The following is a 17014-nucleotide window of genomic DNA, read 5'->3' as shown; positions in this document are numbered from 1 at the left end:
GATCTTATGAGCCAACTAATTAATTAAGCTATTATAGGGATATTTTTTCGTATTTCTCCTGCCAGTTAGATTTATTTATGAGTAATCTATTCTGATTTTTTTTATTAAGAGCTCTTGATGACTTCCAGATCCCACTGGAATAATATGATATTATGGAAAATATATGTCAATCAAATTGAATGAATTTATAACCTGTTTAATATGATTGAAAATATCTTTTAATATTTATTTATGTCTTTAATTTCTTAGCATTTTAAGATAAATCAATTCCACACCATTGTAGTAAAAATGTTCTTCATTCTTCCTGCACCTATTTGCAGCTACTCTTTATGTCATTATTTTATACATTGTTTTGGGGATTTACATATCACTTTTCTGCCTCTTAAAATGACAGATTTAGTTTTTTAATGTATCATGCATGTTAGAATCAGTTTTGTTCTCCTTTTGTGTGTGTGTGTGTGTGTGTGTGCGCGCGCGTGCGCGTGCTGTTTGGTATCATTTGACCTGATTTTCTTGGCGGCCTTGAACCTTTTAATGAAATAACAGCTTTGCTGTTGACATATACTGCTCTAAACAACTTGGAACCAGAGCATGTGATATCTGGTTACATTAGGGGGAAAAAACTGCAGTAATTTGCAGGAAACCCTTCTTTTTGTAGTACCCATCGTTTGGAATTTGTTCCTCCTTGAAACAAATGGGGCACCTACAATTGCCTCTTTCAGTCATCTGTTGACCATTGGATGAATATTTCCCTTTGGTCTTTGTCTTTGCCTGTGTTTTTAACAACCATGTTTTTAAATTGTTTTGATTTATAATTTTTATTTTTGTATTTCAAATTATTTTATGGAAAACTCTTTTAAATGGAAATGTGTATAGATGGGCCAAATAAATGGGTAACTTTAGGCCAGCATTCCCTCTCCCTCGGATCCCCTCTGCCCTCCAGATGTGCAGGGTTCCAATTCCCAGAATTCTAGTCCACAACAACTGAAAGAATCTTAACAAGCAGTCATCTTCACTTTAAATCTTCAGCGCCTACATTGATGTAATTAAATTTTTTCCTTAGCAAATTGCACTGGATATAGGGTACCTGTTGCCCAATTTTCCTAATTACTAGAAAACTGTTGCAATAGAAAATAAAATTGGTGTGGCTTCCCCTCCTCACTCTAAAAATGTGAGAAATGCAGTCCATTTAAAAACAATGTATAACACAAATGAATAATGAAAGTTTCAGCTTTGGATGCTTCAAGACGTCTCAAATGATAGGCTACAGGAACTGCTGCTGCCAATACAAATAGCTGCCACTGAACAGTTCAGTAAATGACTCTTTCTCACAACAGGATGCTGAATATGCCCAAGTCTAAAAATGCATTGAGCAACCATGTATATATCACATACACATCGGATATGCAATATTGGTGATTTTTTTATTTTTTTCTCTTAACCATCAGTAGCATCATAACTGTCTGAAAACAGACTTAAAAGAGCTTCTGCCCCTGCCCACTCCTTCCTATCTCCTACAGCACTGTCATTGCACTTTACTGTTTATTGGCAAAAAGCATTATGCTAGATAGTGGCTTTGTCATATCGGATTTGCAGCAGGTAATGGGCTGAGACCACCATACTGATGTTGAATTGCTTATTTGAAAGGTGCCTCAAGCATACCAGGTGATAAGAGAGGATCCTTGCTGAAACTCTGCGTCATGTGCCAGAGGTGCCAAAGTGAAAAGTGTGTGCATAAAATTTGCTTTGCCACTTGATTCTTCTCCTTCCAGCTAAGAAGATGTAGACAGACTTGCTGCCTGACAGGACAATATGTTGTTGTCATACCAGATGTTGCAGTTGTGCCCTATTCTTAATTGATGACCTAAAAGATTTTGTCTCAATTTGATAGGAAAGGTCTTGGGGGGATATTTCCTAAATAAACTGACTTAACCTTCCATAGAAGTCAAGGAACTGCAATAGTCTTGATTTGTGTGTTTTAAAAATAGTGGATAAAAACTTTGAGTTCTCATTTTTCGTTTTGTTTTTATCCCATTGGTCTAAAACATCTTATTTGAACAATAGTTTTTTTTTAAGGATAATCCTAAATGTTTGACCTGGATATAAAGGAACATTAGAAATCCTGATACATACATACATATTTATTTTAATTCTTATTTGTATCCTGTAGCAAGAAAAATAAAGTATTTGAAAATATATTACAGACTATTATAATATGTAATATGTCTGTGTGACTATCAAGAAGTTATTGTAGATTGTGTTTCATTTCATCTCCTTTTATTTATGTGGAGCTCAGGACTGCCCCTGACCTACGTTCATTCCGCCGGGACCTGAAGACCTGGCTCTTTGAGCTCTCTGACCCAGGCTGAGAATTTTAACTGGGGTTTTATTTTCAGGGATACTTTAATCTTTTAATTGTCTTTTAACTTTGTATTTTATATTGGTGTGATTTTAAAATGCCCTGTAAACCGCCCTGAGTCCTTCAGGAAAGGGCGGTATATAAATCTAATAAATAAATAAATAAATAAATAAATAAATAAATAAATAAATAAATAAATATGTACTTATGTATTTTTTAATCTTTTAATATTTATTGTACTTTTTACGAAGGTAATTCGGAAATAAACCTTCATTTGGTTATCAATGACAGACACATTAGAAAACTACAACATTACCTTACCTTTTGACATAATTGCCATTCAAATTAAGGCATTTGTCATAATGTCTTCCAAGATTTGAAATCGAAATCTGGGCTATAGGAGGAATGATCAAAAACATCCCAATGGAACTGCTTCAAAAGTTCTTGGGTGCATCTAGCAGTATGTGGGCGAGCATTATTGTGAACCAACACCACACCAGAAGTGGTGCCATAGAAAATCCCGCCAAATGTGAAGATGCCAAAGGAGTACTGCTAGTGAAGTTCATGGAACATGGTTCAACCATCAATTCAGAAGTCTACTGTGAAACGTTATGAAAACTCACATCCATAACAAGCGTCAGAGCAGGCTGATTTCCGGTGTGTTAGTTCACGATAATGCTCGCCCGCACACCACTAGACAAACCCAAGAACTTTAGAAGCAGTTCCGTTGGGATGTTTTTGATCCCACGCCCCCATAGCCCATATTTCGTGCCTAGCAACTACTACTAAGGAATTTCAAACCTTGTAAGACATTATGACAAGTGCCTCAATTTGAATGGTGATTATGTCAAAAAGTAATGTAATGTTGTAGTTTTCTAATGTGTATAATAAAAATTCTGTCTTTGCGAGTGTCTGTCATTGATAACCAAATGGAGGTTTATTTCTGAATTGCCCTTGTATAATTTGCTTGTATGTTTACAGTGACAAATAATGTTATGTTTGCCAAAACAAATGATCTCTATTGTAAATTCCAGAAGCTTATTCCTTACAAAATACTAATGAGCAATTATATGTCTCCTAGTATTATATGATATTAATGATATTAGTTAAAATATTGTTTCCAATTCTTAGCAACCACACTAAATATATACATATATACAGTACATCATATGTTATCCAGGTACTCCCACTAAATTGTGATTTAGTCTTTATTTTTTTCATCATCCACTTTCATCAGGTTTGTGCTTGACTGGCAAACAATACAGTTGCAAGAAAAAGTATGTGAACCCTTTGGGATTATGTAGTTTTTTGCATGAATTGGCCATAAAATGCCCTCTAAACGTCATGTAAGTCACCACAATAGAAAAACACAGTCTGCTTAAAATAATACTACACAAACATTAGCTGTTGTCATGTTTTAATTGAAGATAAGATGGAAACATTCACAGTGCAGGGTGGAAAAAGTATGTGAACCTTTGGACTTAATAACTGGTTGACCCTCCTTTGGCAGCAATAACCTCAACCAAACGTTTCCTGTAGTTGCAGATCAGACCTGCACAACGATCTGGAGTAATTTTGGACCACTCCTCTGCACAAAACTGTTTCAGTGTAGCAATATTCTTGGGATGTCTGGTGTGAATCGCTCTCTTAAGGTCATGCCACAGCATTTCAATCAGGTTGAGGTCAGGACTCTTGACTGGGCCACTCCAGAAGGCGTATTCTGTTCTGTTGAAGCCATTGTTTTGTTGAATTACTTGTATGCTTTGGTTCATTGTCCTGTTGCATCACCCATCCTCTGCGGAGCTTCAGTTGGCGGACAGATGGTCGTACGTTTTCCTGCAAAATGTCCTGATAAACTCTGGAATTCATTTTCCCATCAATGACAACAATCCATCCAGGCCCTGAGGCAGCAAAGCAGCCCCAAACCATGATGCTCCCTCCGCCATGTTTTACAGTGGGGATGAGGTTTTGATGTTGGTGTGCTGTGCCATTTTTTTCTCCACACATAGTGTTGTATGTTTTTCCCAAACAACTCAATTTTGGTTCCATCTGTCCACATTTGAAGTTTGCAAAAGAGCACCTGGATGTTCCACAGCACTACTGGCAAAATATACTGTGGACAGATGAAATCAAAATTGAGTTGTTTGGGAAAAACACACAACACTATGTGTGGAGAAAAAAAGGCACAGCACACCAACATCAAAACCTCATCCCCACTGTAAAACATGGCGGAGGGAGCATAATGGTTTGGGGCTGCTTTGCTGCCTCAGGGCCTGGATGGATTGTTGTCATTGATGGGAAAATGAATTCCAGAGTTTATCAGGACATTTTGCAGGAAAACGTACGACCATCTGTCCGCCAACTGAAGCTCCGCAGAGGATGGGTGATGCAACAGGACAATGAACCAAAGCATACAAGTAATTCAACAAAACAATGGCTTCAACAGAACAGAATACGCCTTCTGGAGTGGCCCAGTCAAGAGTCCTGACCTCAACCCGATTGAAATGCTGTGGCATGACCTTAAGAGAGCGATTCACACCAGATATCCCAAGAATATTGCTACACTGAAACAGTTTTGTGCAGAGGAGTGGTCCAAAATTACTCCAGATTGTTGTGCATGTCTGATCTGCAACTACAGGAAACGTTTGGTTGAGGTTATTGCTGCCAAAGGAGGGTCAACCAGTTATTAAGTCCAAAGGTTCACATACTTTTTCCACCCTGCACTGTGAATGTTTCCATCTTATCTTCAATTAAAACATGACAACAGCTAATGTTTGTGTAGTATTATTTTAAGCAGACTGTGTTTTTCTATTGTTGTGACTTACATGACGTTTAGAGGGCATTTTATGGCCAATTCATGCAAAAAACCACATAATCCCAAAGGGTTCACATACTTTTTCTTGCAACTGTATCATCACAATTGTTAAGTGAGACATCATTGCTCCCCATTGACTTTGCTTGTTGCACGCCAGCTGGAAAGCTCACAAATCACAATCATGTGACCAGAGAACCAACATAAATATGAGCCAATTGCCAAGTGCTAGAATTAAAATTATGTGAACACAGAAGTGGTGCAATAGTCATAATTTTGATGACGAGTCAAAAGTAACTCAATGTACCAAAGTATTCATCTTATCTTATAGTTTGGTGTGGCTTGTTTGAGGGCTTCCCTATGTTGTTTGAGCATTGCATGTGCTTGTGCTCAGAAGACCAGCAAAGGATTTTAAGTTGTACCTTTGAAAACCATGGCTAATTCAGCACTGTTATGATTAAGGGTTGTGGTTTGCACAGCTCTACTTAATATATAATTCCAACTTTGTATACATATCTTGCCCATTAGAATTATGCTTTGTGTTCTGATTCTTTGTGCTATTTGATTTCTTTTTGGTTTCTTTCTGCACATTCAGTCCTCCCAACCTGGTGTTTTCCAGATATGTTGAGCTTCAATTTATCATGGGACTTAAAATCTAATATACCCGAGGGATGCTACTTTGGAGAAGATTGTTTTAGATAGTAAATGCTTCATTTTGTATGCTCAGATAAATTCATTTTGCAATTCTGCTTTTTCTTACATTGTAAATGTTATTTATCTCTTTGTCTTATTGTTAATTCTTTTCCTCTAATTCTTTCTTAGTAAAAAAATATTATCTTTTAAAAGTTGTCCTTGATCTGTGCCATCAGAGTTCCAATTGGTAATTATAAGAGTTTATTATAGGAATGCATTTCTTTTGTAGGCTGTAGTACTTGTACTGATTAAGCTTTTGTGATTTTGACAAGAAAGGCATATGCAAAGTCTTTGAATTCACAAGTTCTCTGTTATGGAAACTGACAGATCAGATGTCACTAGCATAGTTGTTTCTAAGTCAGGTTGGAAGCTGCCATTGTTCATGTGTGTTAAAACTTGTATTAAAGGATGTGAAGCCTTGTGTGTGACCGAGCCATGAACTTTAAAGTTTAATGTATAACTTTTTCTTTTACAAAAGAAGAATATGTGGATCTTTGGAATAAGAGATAGGTCATGGCACAGATTAGTTGTATGTGAATGTGTGGCTTCTGTTCTGGCATTTGAAATATTTCAGATAAACAACAGAGTATTATATCCTATATTGTATCTGATAAAGCACCTATAAACCACTCTGAGAAATCAATAGCAGCAGGTATTCTTCAGGTATTGTAAATTTAAGTTATCAACATAATAATAGAATAACAGCATATAACTTTCCCCTGGTTCTTTATTTTCGCTCACCATCTCTCCCACCACCCCACTTAACTGTAGATTTCTGAGGCATAGAATGAGGATATTTGTGGAGGAGCATGCCATATTTATTTATCAAACTTTTAAAACCGCCCATTTTCCTCTCAAAGGAACTCTGCAAAATATATTAGTCCCATAGCGGGTTGATGAGAACAGGAGTGTGAGACAACTTGCATACTCATTTTCTCTCACTTCTTTCTCCTTTCCTCCTTCACACATCATTTTTGCGTTTTTGGTAGTTAGGTTTCAATGAGGGGCAACCAAATGTAAACAAACTGCCTTAGTGTGCCAGTCTTGTCATTTGTTTTACTTTTTTATAGTTTATAACTAAGAACTTGGAAGATCACATTGTTGGAATATCTTTTTTTCAGAACCCTGCTTCTTCCTTTTGGTTGCTGGACATTGCTAATATTGAACTAGAAACCTTCAGTTATGGTTGCAAATTGTAAGGGGTGATACTGGTCAGGCAGAAATATGTGATTCTCACACCATAGAAAACCATTTTGTAAACAAACAATTGATAGCAGAAACCTTCAAGGCCAGGAAACAAGTAGATATAAACAAATAGAATCAAAAAGGGAAGAAATCCAAAATTCAAGCCTCGATACCAGTATATGCATATAGGACAAAATTTCTCGGTGTTGTTAAATAGGCAGCATCTTCTAAGTATGACTATAATTTTTTACAATCTACTCATTCTGAGTCTGTTTGGAATTGCTGAAAATAATTGCTCTATCTGCTATGAAACCTTGATACAGATGCTCTATACTGTCAGTATAGAACATGATTTTGGTTGTGTAGTACTCAGGCTCTTGGGTGGCCCTAGTAATTCAAGCTGGCCACTGAATTTTCCTTGTTAGAAAGTACTATTCAAGGGTTCCTAATTTGTTCTGGAGTAACTGTTATGCTATGTTCTTTCTCAGACTCTGTAAGTTAAAATGATTTCCAAATGACCTCTCCAAACATTGTTTTGATAATCTTATCAAGATGCATCCAAATACAGCCCAGATCAAAGGAAATGTGACAGATTTTATCAATAGGATACTTAGTGGACATCTTTCATTGGCCTGTTGCCAGATCATCCTACCTGTCCCTCTCCAACAACAAACAGGCTACTCTAATTACTGATGCCAGACAGTGTGTGGAAAATTCCAAACCTTTGCTGTTCTTATTGCTCACAGTGCAGGCCTGAACATGAACTCTTACCAGTATTTGTTCACATTCATTCGTTGTCTTTCTCCACAGAAGCCCTAAGTATCAGTTCTGTTGCATCATCTACTGCGGTCCTTTAGTAAAACAAGCAACTTCCTGGGATAGGCACACAAAGAGAAGCTATTGGGAAATCATTACTAAGTATTGGTGGAGTAGTCAAAATTCCCAGGCCCCATTATCACTCCAACACAAGTTAGAAAAATAGGCATCCAAGGCCAGGTCTACTAGGCCACTTAGTTTTCAAACAAACTCTTTCTCTATTACAACCAGTTACAATTGTAGGAAAGGAAACTTACCAGATTGATGTCAGACCAGACAGGAAATTAATGAATTAATTCTTATTTTAAAGCTACATTTGTCTATGCAATTATTTATTTATTAGATTTCCCCCACACACACACCTTTAGTACTTTATAAGTAACTCAAGGCAGTGAACATACATAATACTCCTTCCTCTTCTTATTTTTTCCACAACAACAACCTTGTGAGATGGGTTGGACTGGCTCCCTCTTTGCCTCTTCTTGCAAGGTCTTCACAGTGTTCAACCCTTCTTCACAAACTTCTACCCCTCTTGTCTTACCAAACTATATCTTATTGTCTCTTTGCTCTCCTCTCCTCTCTCTCTTTCGTTCCTGTCTCTTGTCACTACATTTCTATTCCTTCCTTGTCACCTCTTTTCTCTCATCTCCACTCAGGGGTTCTTCCACCCTGTTTCTCTTCTACCTTCTTCACACTCTGAGAACAAGAGTGACTGCAAACTGTAATCTCTAGCCTAACTAATCTTAAAACAACTGATCCACAATTTATTCCTGTATCCCCAAGTGTTGTTATCAGTCACAAAAAGAAAAGAAAACCTACTCAGGACAACCCTGTCACCTAGGGCAGCAGTCCCCCATTTTTGCAGCTTGGCAGCCCAGCTGGGGAACCGGGCTGCGCAAGGAACAGACCAGCACGTGCACAGTTCGACTGGTGTGAGCAGCGAGCCAGCATGCTTGCATAAACGTGGACAGCTCAACTTGCGCAAGTTGAGCTGCATGCTTGTGCACACCGACCTGCCGCTCTTGCGGCCTGATTCTGAATAGGTCAGGGCCTGGTAGTGGGCCATGGCCTGGGGGTTGGGGACCTCTAACCTAGGGTTATATTTAGCTGTAATGCAAATGAGAGCATACTTAAAGAATTTAAGCTAAAAAATAAAAGCCTTTCAAAATGATAATTATTGTGTACTTTGTGTTGCTTAAAATGAATAACTGGAGCATCCTTTCTTAATGTAGTACCCTTCAGATATTTCAGAATCAAAGATTTGATGCGCCAATATTAAGAAACCTGGGCATTTTTGTAGTATTTCTATAATTCAAACTGAAATTCAAATTTGTAATTAATATTGAATTTGAAAAAAGTTAGTTTTGTAGAATACATTTCATTCATTCATTCATTCATTCATTCATTCATTCATTCATTCATTCATTCAATCAATCAATCAATTACTATACCTGACTCCAAACAGCCCTTTATACTGACTTAAACATGTTTTTTTATTTTTAATGGTCTACCATTATGTTGTATGGCAATATAGCACAGATTTTTTTATGTAAAAATTACATAAAGTCTGGCCTCTTCCTTTGTGGCATTTAAGTTGGTATTTTGTAAGCTGTTCTGAGTTGAGGAAACAGGGAGTGAGAGAAAATATATGGAAATAGAAGCAATGAGAAAACACAAAAACTCCAGTTGTTTATATAATTTGTCTAAACTAATTAATATTACTGTGGGATGTGGTCCTCTTAATGTGTTGTTTGCATTCTTACAATATAATCACTCTATTTTTCACTGTACATGGCTGGCAAGATTTTTTTCAAGTTAAATTAATGAAAACATGCTGCTCGTCTTCTCATTTGAGGCTTAATTTTAACTTACACTACAGCTTTATTTTTTGTGCAGTTAAAAAACAGAATGAAAATTCATTCCACTATGTAAACCGAGTGAAAAGTACTTTATTAGCCTTGCATTTCACATAATGTCATTTCTTGCTCTGTTTTCCCCCCAGTTTCCATTGCAAGACGTGTACAAGATCCCTTAGCTGAGCTAGTAAAAATTGACCCCAAACACATTGGAATTGGAATGTACCAGGTAAGGCAGTGTAAAGCATTTTACTCTAAAGACTCTTGGACTAGTCTTTAGTTCAATATGATATGAAATAGAATTGAGACAGTGCTTGGCAATTAAGTGTCAGCTATATGTCGTTTTAAAAGTTTCATGGAATAGTAATATTTATAAATTGTTGTATATATTTTTTTTCTACAGTTAAATATGAGGACGGAGGCTTAGGGTTGCAGCCAGATTTATTGCCTATTAAAAACATCAAATCAGGCTTCTAACCTGATCTGCATATCTTCCTTTCTTTTACATAGGTGCAATGATCATTTTGATTTTTTTAATGGAAAATGCTGTAAGATTTACAGTTCAGACAATTGGCCTATGCCCTCTTTTGTAGTTTTTTCATCTAATATTTGTAGAAGTACTTACTGTACTTTATGTACTTTGCATTAATTAAATGGCAAATTAATTCATTAATTAAATGGAAAGTTTCTAGATTATATATCTAAAAGATAGATAGATAGATAGATAGATAGATAGATAGATAGATAGATAGATAGATAGATATCTGACTAACTGTATAGTTGCATGGTGCACACACACACACACACACACACACACAATAGATAGATAGATATCCACTGATTTTTTTAATTGGATGTTGAAAATTATATGTCATGGTTCCGATAAATGAAACCCATTAAAGAACTTCAAGGCAAAAATTCTTCCTTAAAGAACATTTTATTCAGGAAACAAAGTATCGGCACTACATAGTTGAACCCAAAACTAAATTCCCTTCCCCCAGATAAAGAGTAAGAAGTTGCAGTTCCCACCCCCATGAAGCAGTCATAAATTACATTCTCCAATTAGCCTGAAGCGGGGCTCCCGCTGCAGCTCCTCAGCCCGCCAAAACATTATCGGTTTGTGTCCTTGAGTTCCCATGAAACTGCATTATTGTTATGGTTAGTTGAGCTCAAGCATTTACCCCATCCCCCCTTCTACATCTGATTTCTAAACAGCAGAAAAAGCAAGCTGTAAGCAGAGTAAAAATGGCTGCAATTTCCCTCAGTTGTCAGAGCGGGAACATTCATTGTCACAGCATTGACAATATGTGCCATAGGTATATATAATATAAAGCCACTGAGAATGGTTTATAAGATGGTAGCTATATAAATGTTTTAAGTAAATAAATGCATAAATAAAATATGTGCAAATGCAATGTATTTGATAGAATATTGAACTGAAAAATGTTTTTTAAAAAATAAAATTGCACATTTTTTCTTTTGAATATGCTCCTGAATATGATGACATTGCATGTGTTATTCAGAAATAACAAATCCATGGTGATCCTTCAGAGCAAGGGAGTTACATAGTCAGTGGATCTACATCAAAGATTGAATGAATATTGTTATTACAGTCACTGACCAGAATTACAAACCAAAACACATTAAAAATAAAGTAAAAGCCGGGTAAAATATTTCAATTAGCAGTGGGTTTATCAGTAAATAATAAAAGTCCCCCTGGTTGTGCTTGAGCCTTAGCTGAATATAATTTCAGTGCTGGTGGGATATGCTCTGTTATTCTGGTGAAGTGGAAAGATTGAATTGCAGCTGCTGTTTTTTGAACATTTTTGCATAACAATAATTTTGGTGTGTACTTTGTTTGGTTCAGCTATGGAAAACCATTCCAAAATAATTAAAAGATTTAATTTGTTCAGTACTTTGGCCATTTATTCTTCATGTTTAGGTATCTTTAAAAAGACCGGGAACTTAGTTTTACTACAGCACTTGATTTCAAGTGCTTCCTCAGAGCAGTTAATTGGCCAAACCATTCAGAGCTTTAACTCCCAGAATTTCCCAGCCAGGGTGCTGGCTGTGGAATTCTGGGAATTGAACTCCACACATCTTAAAGTTGACAAGGTTGATAAACACTGCTCTAAAGTGTTCCTCCCACACAGATGCAGGTAAGAGGAGGGGAAGTGAAAGGGATTTGTTAATAGGGTGGGAAGCTATGGGACGTCAGAAGATAATGGGGTTTCTGGCGTGAGATGTTATTGTTCAGTTCTATCAGGAAGCCCTAATGAATTCTCTTTTCTTGCTTTGTAATAAACATTCAATCACATCAGAGCTGAGAGAATGAGATTTGCCTCCCAAGTTTTTTTCTCTTACTCAACATCTGGGTGGAGAATCCTGGCTAGAGTAACTGAATCAATCAGGGGAATGTCTGCAGAAGGGAATTCCTAATTCTCTTTAACGGTAGAAGAATGGAATTTCAATGCTGCATTAAACAAAAGCAGCTGAGAAATTTGTTCATTGAGTTGCTGAATCCATCTAGCATGGACGAACCCTAGCTCTAGATCCATTCCAAAACTGGAGCAGATTCTACTTCCAGAAAGCCATTGTTGAATGCTTTTATAACTAATGCTTTTATAGCTAATACAGTCACTTAGTCACTATCAAGTTGATTGTCAAATGAAATTTTCTGTACAAGAGTAATTAAATTCCATTGAAATTAAAGTGTAATCAATCAGGGAAGACCTTGAGCCAACCCAGTGGGAAAATTTACCAGGCAAATCGCTACTGATAGATCCATTCAGTAGACATAAAGTTTTGTGATGAACACTGTCCCTTCTAATATCCTTTTGAATTTTTAGATTGCTACGTTTGTAAGGGGGGGATGCAACTAATTCTGAAGGGGGTTGATGGGACTGAGTAAAAATCATCTTATCATTTGCCCTTTGCATTTAGATCACCAGAAACTTTTACGTAAATAGAGGAATTATTAATCACAAGTCTACTAATGTATGCTTCAAATTTGGTCCACAAGTAATAGAGCATTATTAAATTTTAGCAGCACAGATATTTCATAGCACTCTTATGGATAATGTGTTGAAATGAAATAAATTTTTTGATGTAGGCATGATGACAAGTGTGCCTTGTGGTTTATCTTTAATCCTCCAGTGACAAAACGGAATAAATAATCGCTTTAGGTAACCCAAATTGCTTGCTTGTCAAAAGTTTTTAAATAAAGCATAACCCTAGAAGATATGTAAGATGCATGCTCAGTGATGTAAAGGAATTGTGAACCAACAGAGCATTCAGCGCAATGACACTTTCGGAGACAAATTGTTGAACTTGTGTATCAAAGGAGTGATTATCCTTGGGCACAGAACAAATCTAAAAAGAAAAGGATTAAGTGATTGTGATATTTCTTCCCCTAAATATAGTTCGTATTTTTTGTTTTCAACAGAAACGTTTAAGGGCAAGTGAAGAAGGAAGACTTGTATAAATCTGGGGTAGAAGCAAAAATTCTAGTTCTAGTTGATAGTTGTAGTTTGGTTCCAAACTTTTCATTTCCAATTTTAATGAGAATTACATAAATTTCACTTGATCCAATGTAGGAGACTCGTGGAATAGGAGAGTGGGTATTCTGCCATTCACGGTGATCTAAAAAAAAGGCCAGTGATGTGTGTGGCACAGAGTTTATTACAATAAAGCTACTTAATTAAAATGGAAAGGAAAAGCATTATGGTGCTTTTTATGCCATCTATGTAACATGAGTAAGAATATCCACTATTTTAAAGGTGCTGCAGTAGATTTTATTGTCAGGCCATGCATAAACAAAGTATACATTTTTTTAGCAATACATTTCTTCATGTTCTCTATACGAGATCTTTTCTCCTTGGCACATTTGGGAAATTAGCATCTTTTAAATATAAGAGATATAAATTTCCTGCTTTTTCGAACACTAGAAGGGAAACATAGTTCATTCCAGATGTAACTACAGCTTTTTTTGTCAAATAAAATCTGAATCGTGCTTCAAAACATAGGCTTCTTAAAAGGAAACAGTTAACCTTCCTAGTTTCATGTATTGCTTCAAGATCCTGATTAATAAGAATTTTATGATGTTTAATGGGAATGTTTAACGTAAATACAAGGGGGAGGTTATGCTATACCTTTTCCTCTTGATCTTTTGCCTTTTTGTCTTCTCTTGGTAATTTAATGTGCAAGATATTTTTACCCTTACTTCTTTCACTCTTTAGTTTTAGACATTTCGTTCTGCAACAATAACTATTGTAAAATAAAACTGGAAATTTTATAGAAATGCTTTTGAAATGTTTTGTGGATAGATAGATAGATAGATGCATGGATGGATGGATGGATGGATGGATGGATGGATGGATGATAGAGATAGATAGATAGATAGATAGATAGATAGATAGATAGATAGATAGATAGATAGATAGATAGATAGATAGATAGTGCCAAGAACCCCAGGGCAACCAAAAACACCAATGGATCATTGAATGAATCAACCAAGCATTCTCACTCAAGGCACAAATGACCAGGCTCAACTATCCTACTTTGGGCGTATTATGTGAACAACAAGGACTCAGTTATAGTGGAGATGGAAGACCTGAAAGATCAGATTGGGGATAGATCACAATAGTGTAAATCTATATGTGGTTGCAACTTGATGGCACATAAATGGATCAATCAGAGAGAACAAATATAAATAGAAAGGGCTCAGAAAGCTATTAAAATTTAAAGAGATGCCACTTCCCCTTTAACTGACTTTGGGAGATTCAGTTTTAATTGTCTCTATTTCTTTATGCATTTCATGACCATGAATGGGCTGATTAAAGTGACATGAGATCACACTGAGAAGCCTTGAATTTTTCCAGTTAATGCAGAAACAAACAAAAAATACTCACTATTTCAGTAAATATCAAGGTCAAAAACACTTCCAGAATCATTGTCAATATTTTCACAGCCATATTAATTTTAGTACCCCTGTTTGTGCTAAATATCACTAAGACAGTACCTAACAGAACACATCTACCAAGTGTTTTTATAAAGCATATGTTTTCTTTTTGTTTTGGTTATTCATTAAGATATCTTTATTTCATGATTTTATGTGTCAAATATAAACTGCAGTTGGGTTCCCTTCTCCTCAACAACACTCTTGATATAGAAACATTTTTTTATTATACAGTGGTTATCACTGTTGATGCTTACAACAACAAAATAGGCACTTTTTATCAGTCATTCTCTAAAATATCATTTTTTATTCTACTTTTCATTTCATACCATGAATTATATTAAATTAAATTAAGCTCTATTTTAAACCAAAATTAAATATGCCCTAATCCAGAATTACATTGTTTGCTTTTACAACTGTAAGTCATAAGCTATTAATTTTCCTTCGAAAGTTAATTCACTTACCATTCCCAGTAGCATCATATATTGACACAGGGTTAAAGATAGTTTAGTGTTTTTCTTCAGTAAGTTGGGCTCAACTTTGGAAGATTTCAAGTTAAAGTAAATTTTCTTAACAACCTACATACAAGGCTATTTAAGATGAATGCTGTCCTTCTTACTGTCATCTAGATGATTATTCTAAATTTGTATTCAAGATTTACAAAAATATAATGCTTGTGGGCAATTAGCAATTCTCTTTCTGTTTAATTTTACATTTCTTCCAGTGTTTAGATCAACAAAGATTGATCACTATATAGTTAAATGGGGATTCCCTCAAACCCACATGAGGATTCTTCAGCAATGTAGTAAAACCTAAAATAGTAATAATAATAAAGTTGGAAGGGACCTTGTAGGACATCTAGTCCAATCCCCTACTCAGGCAGGAAATCCTATACCATTTCAGACAAATGCTGTCCAGTCTCTTCTTAAAAACATTCACTGCTTTTGGAGGCAAGTTGTTCCACTGGTTAATTGTTCTAACTGTTAGGAAGTTTATTTATATTTAGTTTGATTATATGAGAATAGGGTAAACAAGTATAATAATAGATTCTTTAATTGTCTGGAACCAATTATTCTTTTCTCCTGTTATCAAAGGATGATGGTAGGCTAAACTGAGGCTATTAGATATTAATGATATCTAATGATAATTTGGTTATGACAAAATAACTTATTTTGCTGTATCCATTTAAAAGCATATTGAAAATGCTGATTATATAGTTTCATTTAAATTTTACTTGCCCTGGATATTAGAAAAAGTATTGGTTGTTTATTTCAGTTATTCAGATTTCATAGTTATAATGTACATCTTTAAGCTAAAATGATATGTATTACAAAGAATAACAACTGAAATGGAATTATGTGCCATATTATTTGTGCCACACTAATTTTTTATAACAACGTATAAGTCTTGTTTTAGAGCCTCTTGTTGCGGGTGAAGAAGGAGAGTGCAAAACTTGGGTTGAAACTTAACATAAAAAAAACCAAGATCATGGCATCCGGCCCTCTCAATTCCTGGCAAATAGATGGGGAAGAAATGGAGGTAGTGACAGATTTTATTTTCCTGGGCTCCAAGATCACTGCAGATGGGGACTGTAGCCAAGAAATTAAAAGACGCTTGCTCCTCGGGAGGAAAGCCATGGCAAATCTAGACAGCACACTAAAAAGCAGAGACATCACCCTGTCAACAAAAGTGCGTATAGTCAAGGCTATGGTCTTCCCAGTGGCAATGTATGGCAGTGAAAGCTGGACCATAAAAAAAAAGCTGAGCGCCAAAGAATTGAGGCCTTTGAACTATGGTGCTGGAGAAGACTCCTGCGAGTCCCTTGTACTGCAAGGCGATCAAACTGGTCAGTCCTAGAGGAGATCAACCCTGACTGCTCTTTAGAAGGCCAGATCCTAAAGCTAAAACTCAAATACTTTGGCCACCTAATGAGAAGGAAGGACTCACTGGAGAAGAGCCTAATGCTGGGAAAGATTGAGGGCAATAGAAGAAAGGGACGACAGAGAATGAGGTGGCTGGATGGAGTCACTGAAGCAGTAGGCATGAGCTTAAATGGACTCCAGAAGATGGTAGAGGACAGGAAGGCCTGCAGGAACGTTGTCCATAGGGTCGCGATGGGTCGGATACGTCTTCGCAGCTAACAACAACATAAGTCTTAGAATACCACTTAGCAAGACATGGGTTTAGAAGTACTAGATTTGGGGGATTTGATGTTGCTTTCTCCAAGCAGTAATGTTTCCTTAATTGTGCATTTTAAATGTTGTAAGCTGGCCAGAATCTTTTTGGAGTTAGATGGCCTCAAAAATCCAATAAATTAAATTAAACTAATTATAGCT

The 17014-nt window shown here is 36.1% G+C and overlaps 1 protein-coding gene across 1 annotated transcript in view; it reads left to right on the top strand.

Moving 5' to 3' along the window:
* The window catches only part of SRBD1 (S1 RNA binding domain 1), a 167088-nt gene that overhangs the window by 77810 nt on the left and 72264 nt on the right, over positions 1-17014 (top strand). The window contains exon 16 of the mRNA XM_083361548.1: positions 9868-9950. Within this exon, the coding sequence (XP_083217674.1) occupies positions 9868-9950 (83 nt within the window). The remainder of the gene's footprint in view (positions 1-9867; positions 9951-17014) is intronic.

This window comes from Vipera ursinii (assembly GCF_947247035.1).
Source record: "Vipera ursinii genome assembly, chromosome: 1".
Lineage (NCBI taxonomy): Eukaryota > Metazoa > Chordata > Lepidosauria > Squamata > Viperidae > Vipera > Vipera ursinii.
The sequence above is the reverse complement of the archived record's forward strand: the minus strand, read 5'-3'. Positions and strand labels throughout refer to the sequence as shown.